Raw genomic sequence first — 15,042 nt, forward strand, 5'->3', positions numbered from 1 at the left:
ACCCGGTTATTTTAACAAACGGTTCGATACAGTGATGCGTTGTATTCGCAGAATTATTTCATTGAAATATTTCGTAGAAATTCCATCCACCCCGAAAGCAACCTTCCACGATCCACCGGGCGTCTCCATCGTTGCCGTTGCGTAGATGTTTGCTGATCTAAAAATTCCTTCCAGGTAACAGTTGCGCCTTGTGGCAATCTGTGCCATTTCTTGTGCACACCCTCGTTCTCTTCTTGGATGGCACGGGAAGTGGTAATTGTTTCACTTTCATCTGACGGGCTACTTTACGGTGTAAATGTTGCATCCAGCTGTCAGCTACCGTTAACCTTTCCCGGTCCCCCTATTTTCATGCGGACCGAGTGTTTCAGTAGCTTCTAACCGTGGACCATATTTAGCCAGCACCACTTTCAGCGTGTGATGAGCTGTCATTCGGGTGGGACGTTCCACAGCATACCTTTAAAGTTGCACGATTTAAGCGTATACGAAGCTAAATGTGAAAGCATAGCAGCGTGTGTAAACCATTCAATTTTGGCAGTTTTCCAAATACACTGATCGGTGATCAAAGTTCGCAACGCAGGTGTGTTGGACTCCATTGTCAATCAACGGGTGTGATAATGATTTTCGGATTGTTCTTGTAAATTGTGCGAAGAGAATTTTCTAAAATGTCTCACAACTGTGAATGCAAGATTAAAGCGTAACAAACTCACCAAACCAGGCATATAAAAACAGCGCAAATGGTCGCCTTCAGCAACGAATCTAATCGGTTAAATAAAGTCTTTTGCAAGTGAATGAATAATTCACGCACTCACCGGTACACCGCCGCCTGTTGATGCTTGATTGATTGACCTCAATGTTGTGGTGGTTACGGTTTCGTGTTGGTGGCAACATTCCGATGCTATTCGATTTATTTTAACCCGCAATGTGCCACTTGTTCGAATCTTTATTTTTATGCTCCGAGTGCCGACTGTTGCGATGAGTTTCGCTTAATTGATTCAATTGTGCGGGAACCGTTTCGTTCGTTAACCTCATGCTACGAGTACGAAAGAGTCATTGTGTTGCACAACACATTCAATTCTTTGAACCGTTTTGCTGGCACGCCAATTTGCATTTCTTCAAGAAAACATTGAGTGTTGCATTTTGGGAAAACGAATGAAAACCACAAAATTGATATGTTGTTCAGATCACTTATGGTTATCGGTTGTGATGAATAAAAATTTAATATTTTTATTAATTTGGTCTACAAATTGTTTCTTTTGTTCCATGGTTGCTGCTAGCTTGAATTGGGTTTCTATCTAATTGTACAAACAGTTACAGACTTAGGCACAAACCCAATTTACATTTTATTTACAAACATTAATCCAATAATGTAATGTGAACTTTTCCAATATGCTAAATAAAGCTAGTGTTTTCTCTAAATGCAATGCGCTCAACAAACATTATCGTGCTGCACACACTCGGGACCGTCTATGAAATATTGACATTAATTGTTAGCAAACATATCGGTGGTGAGAGGTAATTTTCACATTCACGATTGTAGAGCATAAAACATTCACTTTTCTGCACCCAACCAGCACCACTGCAACAACTACCAACGACAACGCAGCGAACATTTTGGTGCGCCTGTTCCAGCTGTTACATTTGTGTTTGCCTTTCGAAACCAAACTAAATATTGCAATGCAATTTAAAGTTGCGCAGTTTTTGGGGGCAGAGTTTGTGCTGAGCACCAGCTGTAGTGTTTCATAATTTATTACACTTCAGCATTTAGTTCAAGGTAAAGTACCAAACTAAACCGAGCATTTTTTCGTGTATCTGTGCGTGTTTGAAGTAGAGAATGGTTTTGTGTACGCTAATTTAAATTGCAACATTGCGACCACTCGTAAAATCTCTTGAACACTTGAACACACAAGAACATAAAAAAGATGCGCTTCAAGTGTAATAAATTGTACAATAGAATAACCTAGCTTATTAATTTTTCGAGCACTGTGTACGATGCTCATCAGCTATACTATTTCTCTTGCACATTACACATTTATTTAATATCTATATGTTCGATACGAACTTCAACCAATGGGGGAAATGTAAAACGCATTATCATATTATGTTACACCTTTTTTGTTGCTTTGCTCGTGTAAATACAAATATTTCTACGTAAACATTGCATTAAACTCAAATTCATCGGCCGTGCTGCTGTGTCCATCGTGTGCGCCTCCACCACCACCACCGAACGTTGAACATTTTTCATAAATATTCATCAGCTGGATTGGCTGGTCCCGTGGACGCTGTTGGCACGTGGCGTCAGGAATCAATTTTGCGACAACATTTAAGCCCAATTCACTGCCTCTCCCTCCAACCCCATGCACACACTTCACAGCTCACCTTTGAACTGTGTGCGGGTTTCCGCTGCCGAATAAATGTATTTGTTCACATCGATTTCCCATCGTTTCGCCGTGCCAGGGTGCGGGGTAGGTTAATGAATAAACATTTCACTTATTTATGGGATGAAACGTTAATCGATCCGTCTGGAGCGCTTGGTTACATCACAACACCGCCCGCAGGAGCTGCAACGGGAGGGAAACCGAAAGCGATAAAACAAGGGGCATCATAAATACGCCCGCACACGTTCGATAAGCGGAGGTACGTTTCATAAATAGTGACAGCAAAAATACGTTTGAAAGAGTTTGCTGTGTTTGCTTTTTGTGCCGAAACTCTTCTTGTCGGGGCATTTTTCACTTTCGGCATCTGTTGATGTTGTGGTTGTGTGACTATGCACAGTGCTTCCCGCTGTGCCTAACTCAAACAAACGGCACATTGCATTTGCCAAAAAGTAAAACTCGGAGACAATTGACAACCTGACACTTCAAGCTCGAGGAAAGTGACGATCCCGGTGCGGTGGAAAAGCAAAGTCAAGGCGAAAACGCAATATGTGCATACTGATACGTGTATTAGCATTTGGCGGCAAACCAACAAAATATACGAACCCCAGTCATTTCGCAACGTTCTCTCCCCACAGCACACGAGCCGTGCCTTGGGTTTACTGGTCCCCCGGGCCCCTGACATTGACAATGACACTGAACTGGTCATCCGTTGCCATACGATTATAGGGCACTATTGCGTGTGTGACAACGGCTTATACGCAACCATATCTTCTGCTATTCGTGGCAGCCGTACATAATCGATAGCACAGCACCGTCAGCATGTTTCGGCAGTTTAGCAGTATTTACACGAAGGGTGGCTAAAGCCAGGCAAAGGGGCGAGTAAAATAACTTCTGACACTACAAAAAACGCAAAACGCCCCGTGTGCCAGCTGTAAGTGACATTGTTTTAATGGCCTTTACATCGTCTTGCAAATACACGCACCGGTTTATCAAACCGTATCCTTTGTGCGGTATTCGATTGAACGTATATCATCTGTTTCGGGGTGTCCCTTCGGCTAGACACCGTCGCAATGAAATATGTTATTTATGCTTGTTCCTATAAGAGCACATTCTCTTTCACTCTTTCCCTATGTGCGTGTGTGCTGTGCTGTGTTATGTTTACTATTTTGTGCTTATGATCTGCCGATGGCATGCATCGAAACTTGTGGTGAACATAAAATATGCATATATGTGTCTCCTGGTACTATGGACTGGCGTCTCATACGTGCATGATATATTGTTATGAGTGCAAAAATGTATGCAAATTAGGAAGTCTGATACGGAAACGCTACTACTATAAATAAAGCAAATACGAATGTTATGTTAAGCGACGGCTCTCGAGCGTGCTTCGAAACCTCAACCATGTGCCTCCGTTTACCAAAATATATTATTCTATATGGTAAAAATTGTTCTACTATTTTCTTCTGTCTATTTATTTCGATCGCGAATTTTTGAAAACAAAATACTCCGATGACCATGAAACTGTATAATACACGCTTTCAGGTTCAAGGTGCAGTGTAAATAAACAAATATTTATTCAGCCTCACGGCCAGATGTAACCTTTTCTTCGCCACTGAAGGAGTGTTTTCCTTCGTTAGAAGTGAAAGGCAGAAATTTTATCTTGCATTTCCTTTTCTTGATTCGCAAACATCCTGCTGGCCTGCTGGTCTTTTAATTTGAATTTTCCTTAATTAGTGAAAATGTCAATTGGAATTTGTGGACGAATATAAGTTTCCAGAAACGCAGCGCTAACGTTTAAAAATAAAATTTCGAAAATTGAAATAGCTAACCACGGCGGCATCATCCCGATTCATCGATGTAAACAGGGACTCACATTTTTGGCCGCATTCTTGAGTCCAAAGGCTCGCCAGCAATCGCATGCTGACGAAAACCGAGCCAGACACTAATTACCCGACCGGTTTCGAGTGCGGTATAATTAGACTATTAAAAACAACACACGAGACACAGAGGAGGGTGAAAACGATGGTAAATCTCTTCGTCGGTGCTTTCTTTATGAAAATAAAAATCTTAAGCAGTGACAGATCATGACACCGTGTGTGAGCTCATAAGTAGTAGACCAAAACATCGTTCACACGTGCCGCCAATGTTTTGACCCGCTTTGGCCATTGCCCCAGACATGTCAAGACACGGCACACAGGCAAGCAGTCAAATCCCCCCAATGCATGCAGTGAAGTGAGCTGCAATTTCTGAACCTGAACTACAACAAAACTTTACAAACTCACACCACCTGCTAATAAAATAAGCCAACATTTCACACACCATCTTTGTCATGCGTCAGCACACGACACCGTAAATGGGGAAAAGTTAGAAAAGTGCCTCTGTTTAGTACACAGAGTGGGTAATTATAATCGTGGGAGAAAAAAAAACGGAACCAAGAATGTCTCAAGAACATGTCATCGTGGTTGTGTGGTGTGTGTGACTGTACGTTTATTAATGTTTGTCGCAACTTCCATGCGTACACGTGCGCATACACCGCTCTGGGGGTGAAAAACTTTCACATTTAGCATCATCACGTTACGTTTGAAGGACCTGTACGTGAATGTGTGGTGCGATGTTTCGTTCGCCAATGTGTATTTCGCAAGCGATGGACGTGTTTTGTGCATGCGACAATTTTATGAGCAGAACAATCTACCTTTACCTACAATCAAATGTAGTAGCTCGTGTGAATCACTTGTGAAACGAAACGCTTCGCCATTCTCGTTAGTATTTACCTTGACGATAGCCGATAAAAAGGTTAGTTTAAGATCGATTCATGCGATTCAGTCAACAACGGATTAGAGGGAGATAGGTGTGATTCCAAGGGAGAGATGTTTTTACTGTTTTCCATAAAAATCTCGATCGATTATGCTTTAAGTATAAAGGTGCCATAACCGTTTGCGAGCTTTGTTTACGGCACGTGTGTCCGACAACGATTCACGGTTTTGTGGTCAATCGTTTTACTAACCTCTGTCCTTATGATGCCTGTAACTGAAGACATATTGCGACTACGACCAAGAAGATCTTTTTATGATTATAAGACTGTAAAAACATGGTTATTTTCATATATTAAGATACATTAAGTGTCAGATCCTCAGACTCTGGGTTTGAAATAGATTTGATTATTCTTATTATTTTTGTTTTTTTTAACTTGTTATGATGCATCGTTAGAAGGATGATTTAGATGTTTTCTGAAATAGCATCTACGTTGAATAACAGTATTAGTGGTTAGAAAACTTAGGCAACTAATAATATAAACGTAAAATGCTTTCTAAGAATGGTTGCTTTGCCTAGAATAGAACTAGAAAGTAATAGCTTGTACTGTTTTCATCACTAAATACAGCTGCATCGTGAGTTCAAAGCATCAAAGTGCATCAGTCTGTAAATAACACCCGTCCATCTGTTCCATCACCAACGCCTACAAGCGTGGATCGAAAGGATGAACGTTAACCACATTTTTCGACATTTCGATTGCTTGCTCATTATTCACTGTTCACTGAATGCATTTTCCATTGTGTTCACCCATATTGTTCATTCAACCCAATTCACGCGTAACTTTCCCTGCCGCCACTCATCATCATGCGCACATCCTTCCCGGTGCTTCCTGTGCCGACACACGAGTTGAGTATGGTTTTTCTTTTTCTCTCTTTTTTGCCGAACTAACGTTGTTGCACCACCCCCCTCACTCCTGCTCCGGATGTACGAACGAACAATGTCGACACACGTTGTTGCGCGCACGCCTCACACACAAACGTGAACCGTGGAAAATCAATCCACCAATCAATCGGTTGCCGCAACGCAACGCCCTTACCTGCTTTACCGCACAATTGTGATACGATGAAAATGCTGTACTGCTCAAAACTCAAAATGACACCTTCCTCCACCCACCTGTAACGCTTTGTCACGCTGCTCTGTCCACTGTGCTTTTTTGACCACACAAACTCACTACACACAATCTAACACCCATGACTCTGGCGTTGTCGTCGCGTGTCATCTTCTTGCTGCTGCTGCTGCTGCAAAACTATTCCTTCCAACTGTCTGACACAAACACACACAAATAGAAACGCGCAAGGATAAGTTTGACAGCCGTCATCATCACGATAGCGGTGGTGGCAGCATCAGCACTTCGTCCTCCAGTGCTAGCGCTGGTCAATCGTCCGGTAGTTCCGGCTCGGGACATTCAGCAACAACTGATGGTGGCAACAGTAGTGGCATCGGACAAAGTAACGGTGGTGGTGGTGGTGGTAGTGGTGGAAACAGTGCTGGCTATGCAATGGTGTCGCAACAACATCAGCCGCTTACCAAGCCGGAGCGTCCGAACAGCTTGGGCCCGTCCAAGCTGACGCGCCGGATCGTCTGCTATCATGGCGATGGTTGTAAGTATGATCGGGCAACTTTTGTTTTGGGCAGCTTCTTCTTTAGTCCGCTTCTTACGGGAATGGGTAGACACAAACAGACGCGCGTTGGAAAATCTTGGACATAAGCCTTTCAGTGTATCAAATGTGTGATGTAATTGTATTTTTGTATTTTGAAAAATAATCATGTAATTAAGCAATTTTCTGAAACATCGTAATTCATCGTAAATGGAGTATAAATGATTTTTATTAAATATTTTTACATTTATTTTTAAATGATTTAATGACACTTTTTTACGCTCCATTTGTACAATTTGTTAAGTATATACTGTATAACATAATTTTTTTTCTTTCCCTGCAATAAAGTCCAAAAAGCGTGTTGGTCATGTGCAAATGTTCCATTTTGTGTGTAGTGTGGTGATGAAAGTTTTGATTATGTTGCCAGTTTATGTCTGTGTCTTGGTTTTACTCTTGCTCATAAACAGAACTCCCCAACTGTCACAAAGAGCGGCAAAGCAATACATATCGAGTCGTGCAAAACTTTACGAATCTTTAATACTCTCGACTAGCTCCGTGCGCTATCTCTAACGTGTACAATTAATGCCTTTTTTCTCTCTATCTCCCTCTCTCTTCTATATATATTTTTTGCTCATGCAGTTCAAGATAATCAAAGGAAAACACCACCGCCGGCCAATGACGGCCAACAGCATCAGCTGCAGCACCATCAGATGCAGCAGCAAACGCAATCTCTCCAGGCGCAGCACCACCACCAGGCGCTGCAACAGCAGCTCCAGCAGCACCACCAGGCGCAGCAGCAGGCCCAGCAGCTGGCCCAGCAGCACGGGCAGCATGGCGGTGGCCACGGGCATACCCACGGGGGGCACCATGGGCTGCCTAATCATATCGTGCTGTCGGAGCTGCCGGAACCGCCGATTCCGGTGTCGGAGATTGGTCCCATCCCACCGCCGCCCATGTTCTCCACGCCCAGCCCAACGCTGGCCGGGACGCGCTCGCACGGTTCCAGCGCAGGTGGCGTAAGCATGGGAGGCAGTGGCGGTGGCGGCGGCGGTGGCGGCGGCGGTAGCAGTAGCAGTGGTGGCGGTGGTGGCATCGCGGGCGGAGGCCAACCACCGAATGTGCATTCCACTAGTAGCAATAGTAGTATTATGAGTAACCTTATACCGTTAGATATGAACGATTACGACTACGACGGTAAGTAATAGCGATGCAAGCCGATATAGAGAACTAGAAGTGTCACCATAATAGCTGGGTTGTTAGAACGTCTTGTCACTTTTCAATAGGAAGGAGTAAAATGTTAGCTTTCAACGGAACTCGGGACTCTTACTGGGAACTGAAACGTTAGAAACAACGCTTCTAAAATGCCATGAAATGACACTCTTGTCAAACGCGCTCACTCGCTCACCTACTGTGCCTTAGTGCTGTAAACAAAAAAGCTTTTGTGTTAGTTGTGCAAAAATGTAAACCATTTAAAGCACGAAATAGCACCGCGATCTTTCACTCTCGTACACTTTCCTCTCCATCTGTGTACGTGTGTGTGCTCTGCTTCAATATCATCCAGCAAATGAAATTAACAAAAAACACACACACAAACTGCACGACACTCTAACGCTTCTATCGACACTAACGCGCACTGCAGCATGCACCCTTGCAGTGATTGCTCAAGCCGCAGGCAACACTGTCTCTAAATGCAGCTCTTGTATTGATGCCATTGTTAATGCTTGAAAACGGACTTGAATGCATTTACGATGAATAGCTTAAACATTTCTTTACTGTGGCTATACAAGTGTGATTGTGTTAAAGGTTTCGTCGTGCAAGGGCGTTAGAAAATACACCCAAATTCAACGTGATTTACATGATTGATGAGTATAGCAGCACCTCCAGATAAAGCCGACTTGATGGTTTCGACGTTTTTTAGACTGTTTTTACGCGGTAGTAAAATGCTTCTGTATAATGTATGTATTTGTAAGCCAAATTTCGAAAACCACAGCAGCTTATAAACAAGACGAAAGCGATCGTGGCGTGCCCGTTTCCGGTTATGTTCATTTTTCTTTTTGTCCTTTCAGCAATATAGGCTGGACTCGTGTTTTGATTTCGTCACTTTTCCCCACCGCTCACGAGCGATCTGTTTTGTGTGCTTTTTTGTAAGTTATGCAACAGGATGTTTGTGGGGGTGTAAGCGTGTCGACCGTAGCAAAGTGGTTACTATGGAATGTGTTAACCCTTAAATGCTGCACACAAACAAACTGCTGTTGTGCTCACACAGCACATAGGAGTGAAATGAATTAATAGGTTACTTGTGTTATTGTTCATACTGACCTTAGTAATCTTATGATCTGAAGCATTTGATTGCAACAATTTTAGGATTCCCCTTATTTGATACCTTGCAATTAAAGGTTATGCTCCAAGCGAGTGAAGAAGAAAAATAACTAATAGGTAAAAATTAAACCCACCCCGGTTTGAAAATAAACCATCGACGTCAGGGTGTTGAAAGAGGTTGCCGCAACCCGTTCCGCGGCCTCCCCCAAGCTTACGACGTGCGGTTTGAGTGTGATGAGAAACTCGCCCGGTGTGTGTGTGTGTGTGTGTGTGTGTGTGTGTGTGTGTGTGTGTGTGTGTGTGTGTGTGTGTGTGTGTGTGTGTGTGTGTGTGTTCTCCTGTTGCTTATCTTTGCGACTGACGCACTAACAACCCGTACATCGAAACATACCGCCGCCCACCCGCGTCTCGTGTGCGAAGAAGTTGCAAATTTCAATCCAACACCCTTGCCTACGCCCGCCATAATTTTCGCCGCTCATTGGCTTATGACGGGGTTCTCTGGCTTATGGTAGCGCGAAACGGAGGAACCCGGTGTAACCGTCACGAAACAAAATGCCCCACAGCGGCTCGCTTATAATTATACTTCATCGTTACACCGCTACCGGGCTACCAGGGTTGAGTTTAAGCTGACGGATGGTAACGTGTAACCGCAGCAGGAGCAGTAACGCAGCAACAGCTGACAATCCAGACCCTTTCCTTTCCAAGAGCGCTCCGAAAACAGGTGGCAACGAAATCTCGCACCACCGTACGTACCATCCCATATGAACTGCCGCTTTGTAGGCTGTATCTGTGTGTGTGTGTTGTGTGTGAATCTGCTGCTAATCAGGTTCACCAGACACACTAATAAATGTATTTTGCCCAATGGATGCACTGGGAAAGGGAATGTAAGGTTTTTTTCGTTACACAGATGCCAGATCCTTCCATTTTGTTACCTCACTTGCTTTACTTCTTCGCTCCCGCCGAACTCGCCGATGAGCAGCTTCCACTTCCGGCCGTTGCGGAAGAGTTGTTCTGGCAATTTTTGCGCGTGGTGAGCAACAGCAGCATCGTGTTATTCAACGATTTGCTCCCTTTTTTGCGCGGCCGGCACAGTGCACGAGGGTTTATTATTTTTAATTTTCCTCCGGGAAATGCGCTCCAAGTAAAACAACCGGAGTGGTGGGATGGCTCAATGAATGAACCGGTTCCCACGAGGGAGATGAAGCGGTGTTAGCTATAGCAGAGGGTTTGGCGGATGGAATGAGCTACTTGGCGTGTCTGTTTTGTATGTAGAAAAAGGCCGTTTTCTGAATGAAATGAGCAGAACATGGGAAAACACGAAACCGTGAAACATTCAAACGGTATTTCAACGGCAATGTATGCTGTTTATACATAAGAGTTAGGATCGGCGGAGGAGATTGCACGAAAGAGAGTTCAGCAATAATACAAGCAATGCCATAATTAGAGTGCCATAATTTGGCGGCCATCAACGCGTTGGTTGGTGTGCGTGAGAGGGCAACGGATGAAAGGTGATCGCCCGAACAGCGGGAACTTTCTTCCACGAACGGCAACGGCAGCGATCGGACGCGCGCAATCCGCCTAGGTTTAAGTTAGTCGTTAAAATAAATTTATGTGAAGAAAAATACCGCAACGTCCAGCCCTAGACTGATCATATGGTGCCGTGACCAGGATTGAAAACCTTTTTCGAAAAGCGCTAAGTGAAAAGATTTATTCGTTGAGCATTTTTTTGTTTCGTTTTGTGATTTAGTGCGTACCGTGCAAAGGAACTATCGTTAATACGTGTTTGAGTGTACGAACTTTGGCGGCCAGTAAATGTGAAATTTCAACCTGCAAAGGGACAATCGTGCCGTTTATTACTCGTCATTGATTGCGTGTCCGCGTCTCCGTCGTATTCAGTCCGTTGCCAACAAGACAGACTAACTACCGCCTTCTTCGGCGTCTTGCCACGGCCATCGTAAAAGCTATAAGAAGCGTTCTACCGCAGCCATCGCGTTTTTGGATACAATTCAGCGATTCACCGCAGTCGCGTAAAAAAAAGCTGTGAGGCGTCTTGCCTTTATTATAATATAAGATTTCGTTCGTCTTTGAATCGTGTAACGTCTTGTTACAAAGAACACTAAAGTTAAGTTACTGTCCAATCCGTTGAACATTAGTGTGAGAAAACGTCAGCTTATCTTCCGTGTCGCAACCGGTTGTTTTCGCGCGTGTGATATCCGTCTTCGTAATCGTGTGTTTCCCGCCAGTCGCAGTTTGGAACAGCCATCCGTCATCATCTGTGTGTGTTTCCCTGCCATCGTCATTGCAACTGTTTTCCCGAATCCTGCCATCTCAACAGGTCAAGTATAAAGATGACCGAAATTGCGAGCCTAAGACAACGGTTGAATTCTTTATTCACGAAGCTGAAACGAAATGAGGTTTTCATAGCGAACTTCCAGCCTGAACAACACAAGCATCTCGTGCCTGTCAGGCTCCAAACGATTGAAGGTATGGAAAAGGAGTTTGAAACGGCTCATACGCAATTGTGTTTGTTAGCGCCCAGTGAAGCTGAGAAGCTAGAAGAAGAGGAGTTGATGGATAATTTTGAGGAAAGGTTCATAGCTATGAAAAGCGCCATGCTATCGCACATGCCTACTCAAACAGCTCAAGCCGTTAGCTCTGAGCTTGGCTCAAGCCACGCTCAAAACCCAAGCCACTCTCCCATTCAAAACCACGTTAAATTACCAGCCATCTCTTTGCCCGAATTTAACGGTGATATAATGCACTGGATGGCATTTCATGATACCTTTGAAGCATTAGTTCATAACAATGCAAGCGTTTTGGATATTCAAAAATTCCATTATTTGAGAGCTTCATTAACTGGTGAGGCCGCTAGATTGATAGAGTCGATCCCATTGTGCGCATCGAATTACTCCATCGCATGGCAGGAGCTCAAGGAGCGATTCTCAAATGAATACCTTCTGCAAAAGATGCACTTTAAGCAAATGTTCGGCATCCCACAATTACGAAAAGAATCGTCAGCTGACTTGCATAGATTGGTAGATGAATTTAATCGGCATGTAAAAATGATTCAAAAGCTAGGAGAGCCAACCGACCAATGGAGCTCAATGTTAGAATATGTTTTGTGCTCCAAACTACCAGCGGAAACTCTTACACATTGGGAAGACAAGGCAGCTAGCATGAAAAAGCCAACATATGAGGCGTTAATAGAATTTCTGCAGAGAAGAATGAAAACATTAGACTCTGTTTATATGAGTAAATCTGCGGATGTAAGCTCTACATCGGTGCCTGCCGTAAGGCCTTCTTCGCATCTTTCGTACTATTCGTACACCGCAAATAATACCAAACGATGTCCTTGCTGTCGACTAGATCACTTATTATGGTACTGTAACCAATTTATGCGACTTCCGCAATCTGAGCGCCTTCAGATAGTGCGAGCGAAGAGTCTCTGCATTAATTGTTTAAGAGTCGACCACAGCATGAAAGATTGTCCTTCGACCAATCGGTGCAAACATTGCAACCAGCAACATCATTCTTTATTGCACTCCTTTGATTTTGTACGCCGGCAGCACACCCACGACCGAACACTACATACTAGCCCTCAGGTAGCTCCTAGCGCTTCATTTAACAGCACAGCAGCATTGGAAAACGAAAACCGAGCAGCGGACCAACGAGAGGTATTCTTACTCACTACTATTGTCATTGTTGTGGATGCGTTTGGCAATCACCATCCAGCAAGAGCATTATTAGATAGTGCATCACAACCTAACCTAATAAGCAAAAGATTGGCAAAATTAATAGGTCTACCTACTTCCAGATTGGACATTGACGTTAAAGGTGCTGGTTGTGCTACGACGAGGGTGCGGGAGTCCGTGTATGCTGAAATTCGATCTCGCACCAGCCAATTTTCTTGTGGAGTAAATTTCCTGCTAATGGATGAAGTAGCTGCAAAACTTCCTTCCCACCACATTAATATAAGCCGCTGGAACATTCCGCCTGGACTATCCCTGGCGGACCCTCATTTTAATCAGGCCGAATCAATAGATATGATAATCGGAGCAGAGCATTTTTACACCTTTTTTCCAACTGCAGAGCGTATTTATCTGGCAGATAAATTACCAATACTGATCAACAGCGTGTTTGGGTGGCTTGTAGTCGGTCCAGCCAGCGAGGAGGTCGTTAATCCTCACTCAAACCCAACACGAGTATCAATGGTTTCTTTAGAAGAAAAAATAGAGCAGTTTTGGAAGGCAGAGGAGCTACATGCATGCGAACCATATTCAGTAGAAGAAAAGCATTGCGAAGAGCTGTATAGATCGAAGACTGGAAGAAATAGTGACGGACGATACGTGGTGCAGATGCCTAAACATCCAGAGTTCTCGATACGCTTGGGCGAGTCAAAAGGCCAGGCGTTGCGCCGATTCTACTCATTAGAAAAGCGCCTATCCCGAAATTCGCAATTGAAGAAGGAGTATCATGCCTTCATGCAAGAATATATAGATCTCGGACACATGCAGCCTGTTAATGAAAATGCGTCAAGCGCAACGAAAACCTTTTATCTGCCTCATCACCCAGTCATAAAGGAGAGCAGTTCCACTACTAAGGTGAGAGTAGTCTTTGACGGCTCCGCGAAAACATCTACAGGCTACTCCCTCAACGAAGCACTATGTGTGGGACCTATAGTGCAAGATGAGCTGTTGGACATTATTTTGCGTTTTCGCACCTATTTTGTGGCCTTAGTCGGAGATATCGAAAAAATGTACCGTCAAATCCTCTTGCATGAAGATGACCGCGCATTAGTGAGAATATTGTTTCGATTCTCATCAACATCACCAGTAAAAGAGTATGAACTGAATACTGTCACATACGGTTTGGCTCCTTCCTCTTTCCTAGCTACGCGCACATTGCTTCAATTAGTGCAGGACGAAGGAAGCAATTACCCTCTTGCTAGTCGTGCGATTCGCAATTTCTACGTAGATGACTTCATTGGCGGGGCATCATCTGTTGAGGAAGCTATACAGCTCCGATCGGAGCTAACTGGAATGATGCTAAAGGGCGGCTTTCCATTACGAAAGTGGACCTCAAATCGTTTGGAGGTTTTGCAAGAGCTCGATGCTTCTCAAATCGGAACCAAATCATCACTGCAGTTTGATACCGACGAAACTATAAAAGCCCTAGGTGTCTGCTGGGAACCTGAGCGCGATAATTTATGCTTTGCATCAAGCATCAAGCCACTGCAGTTACCCTCTACTAAACGGAGCATTTGTTCGGAGATAGCTCGATTATTTGACCCGTTGGGTCTTATCGCTCCTGTCGTAGTGCGAGCAAAAATAATGATGCAGCAGCTTTGGGCGCTATCGATTGGCTGGGATGAGACTGTACCAGAGTCATTTGGGCTGAAATGGAAAGATTTTTATGAGAAGTTGGAGATTCTGACTTGCTATAGAATCGAACGATACTGTTTCGCCTTACGATCGAATGTGCAACTGCACATATTTACTGATGCTTCAGAGTCGGCATATGGCTCATGCGTTTATGCAAGGTGCGAGGATGCCGAGGGGAATATTAAAATATCTTTGCTTGCATCGAAATCTAGAGTAGCTCCATTGAAGCGTATAAGCCTGCCTCGTTTAGAACTCTGCGGTGCCGTATTAGGGGCTCATCTGTACGAGCACATTGCCAAAGCCATTCAGCTTCCTGTGCAGTCGGTACATTTCTGGTCCGATTCCAGTATTACACTACATTGGATCAAAGCAGCTCCAAATACCTGGAAAACATATGTGGCAAATAGAGTAGCAGACATTCAACAATGTACGAAGGGCCACACATGGAGGCATGTACCTGGACAGCAGAACCCGGCTGATCTCGTTTCGCGGGGCATGACGGCACCCGATTTTATAAAAAGCAGCATTTGGATCTCTGGGCCAGCTTGGCTGGCGCTA

The 15,042-nt window shown here is 44.1% G+C and overlaps 1 protein-coding gene across 8 annotated transcripts in view; it reads left to right on the forward strand.

Annotated features, from left to right (window-relative positions):
• Positions 1-15,042, forward strand: part of LOC121591706 (homeotic protein female sterile) — a 141,720-nt gene that overhangs the window by 111,949 nt on the left and 14,729 nt on the right. For 7 of the 8 annotated variants that reach the window (XM_041912541.1, XM_041912538.1, XM_041912537.1 and 4 more), the window contains 2 exons: positions 6,473-6,787; positions 7,424-7,978. In XM_041912541.1, coding sequence (XP_041768475.1) covers positions 6,473-6,787; positions 7,424-7,978 — 870 coding nt within the window. The remainder of the gene's footprint in view (positions 1-6,472; positions 6,788-7,423; positions 7,979-15,042) is intronic. The other variant, XM_041912544.1, reaches the window with a different exon arrangement.

Source organism: Anopheles merus, chromosome 2L (genome assembly GCF_017562075.2).
Source record: "Anopheles merus strain MAF chromosome 2L, AmerM5.1, whole genome shotgun sequence".
Taxonomy (NCBI): domain Eukaryota; kingdom Metazoa; phylum Arthropoda; class Insecta; order Diptera; family Culicidae; genus Anopheles; species Anopheles merus.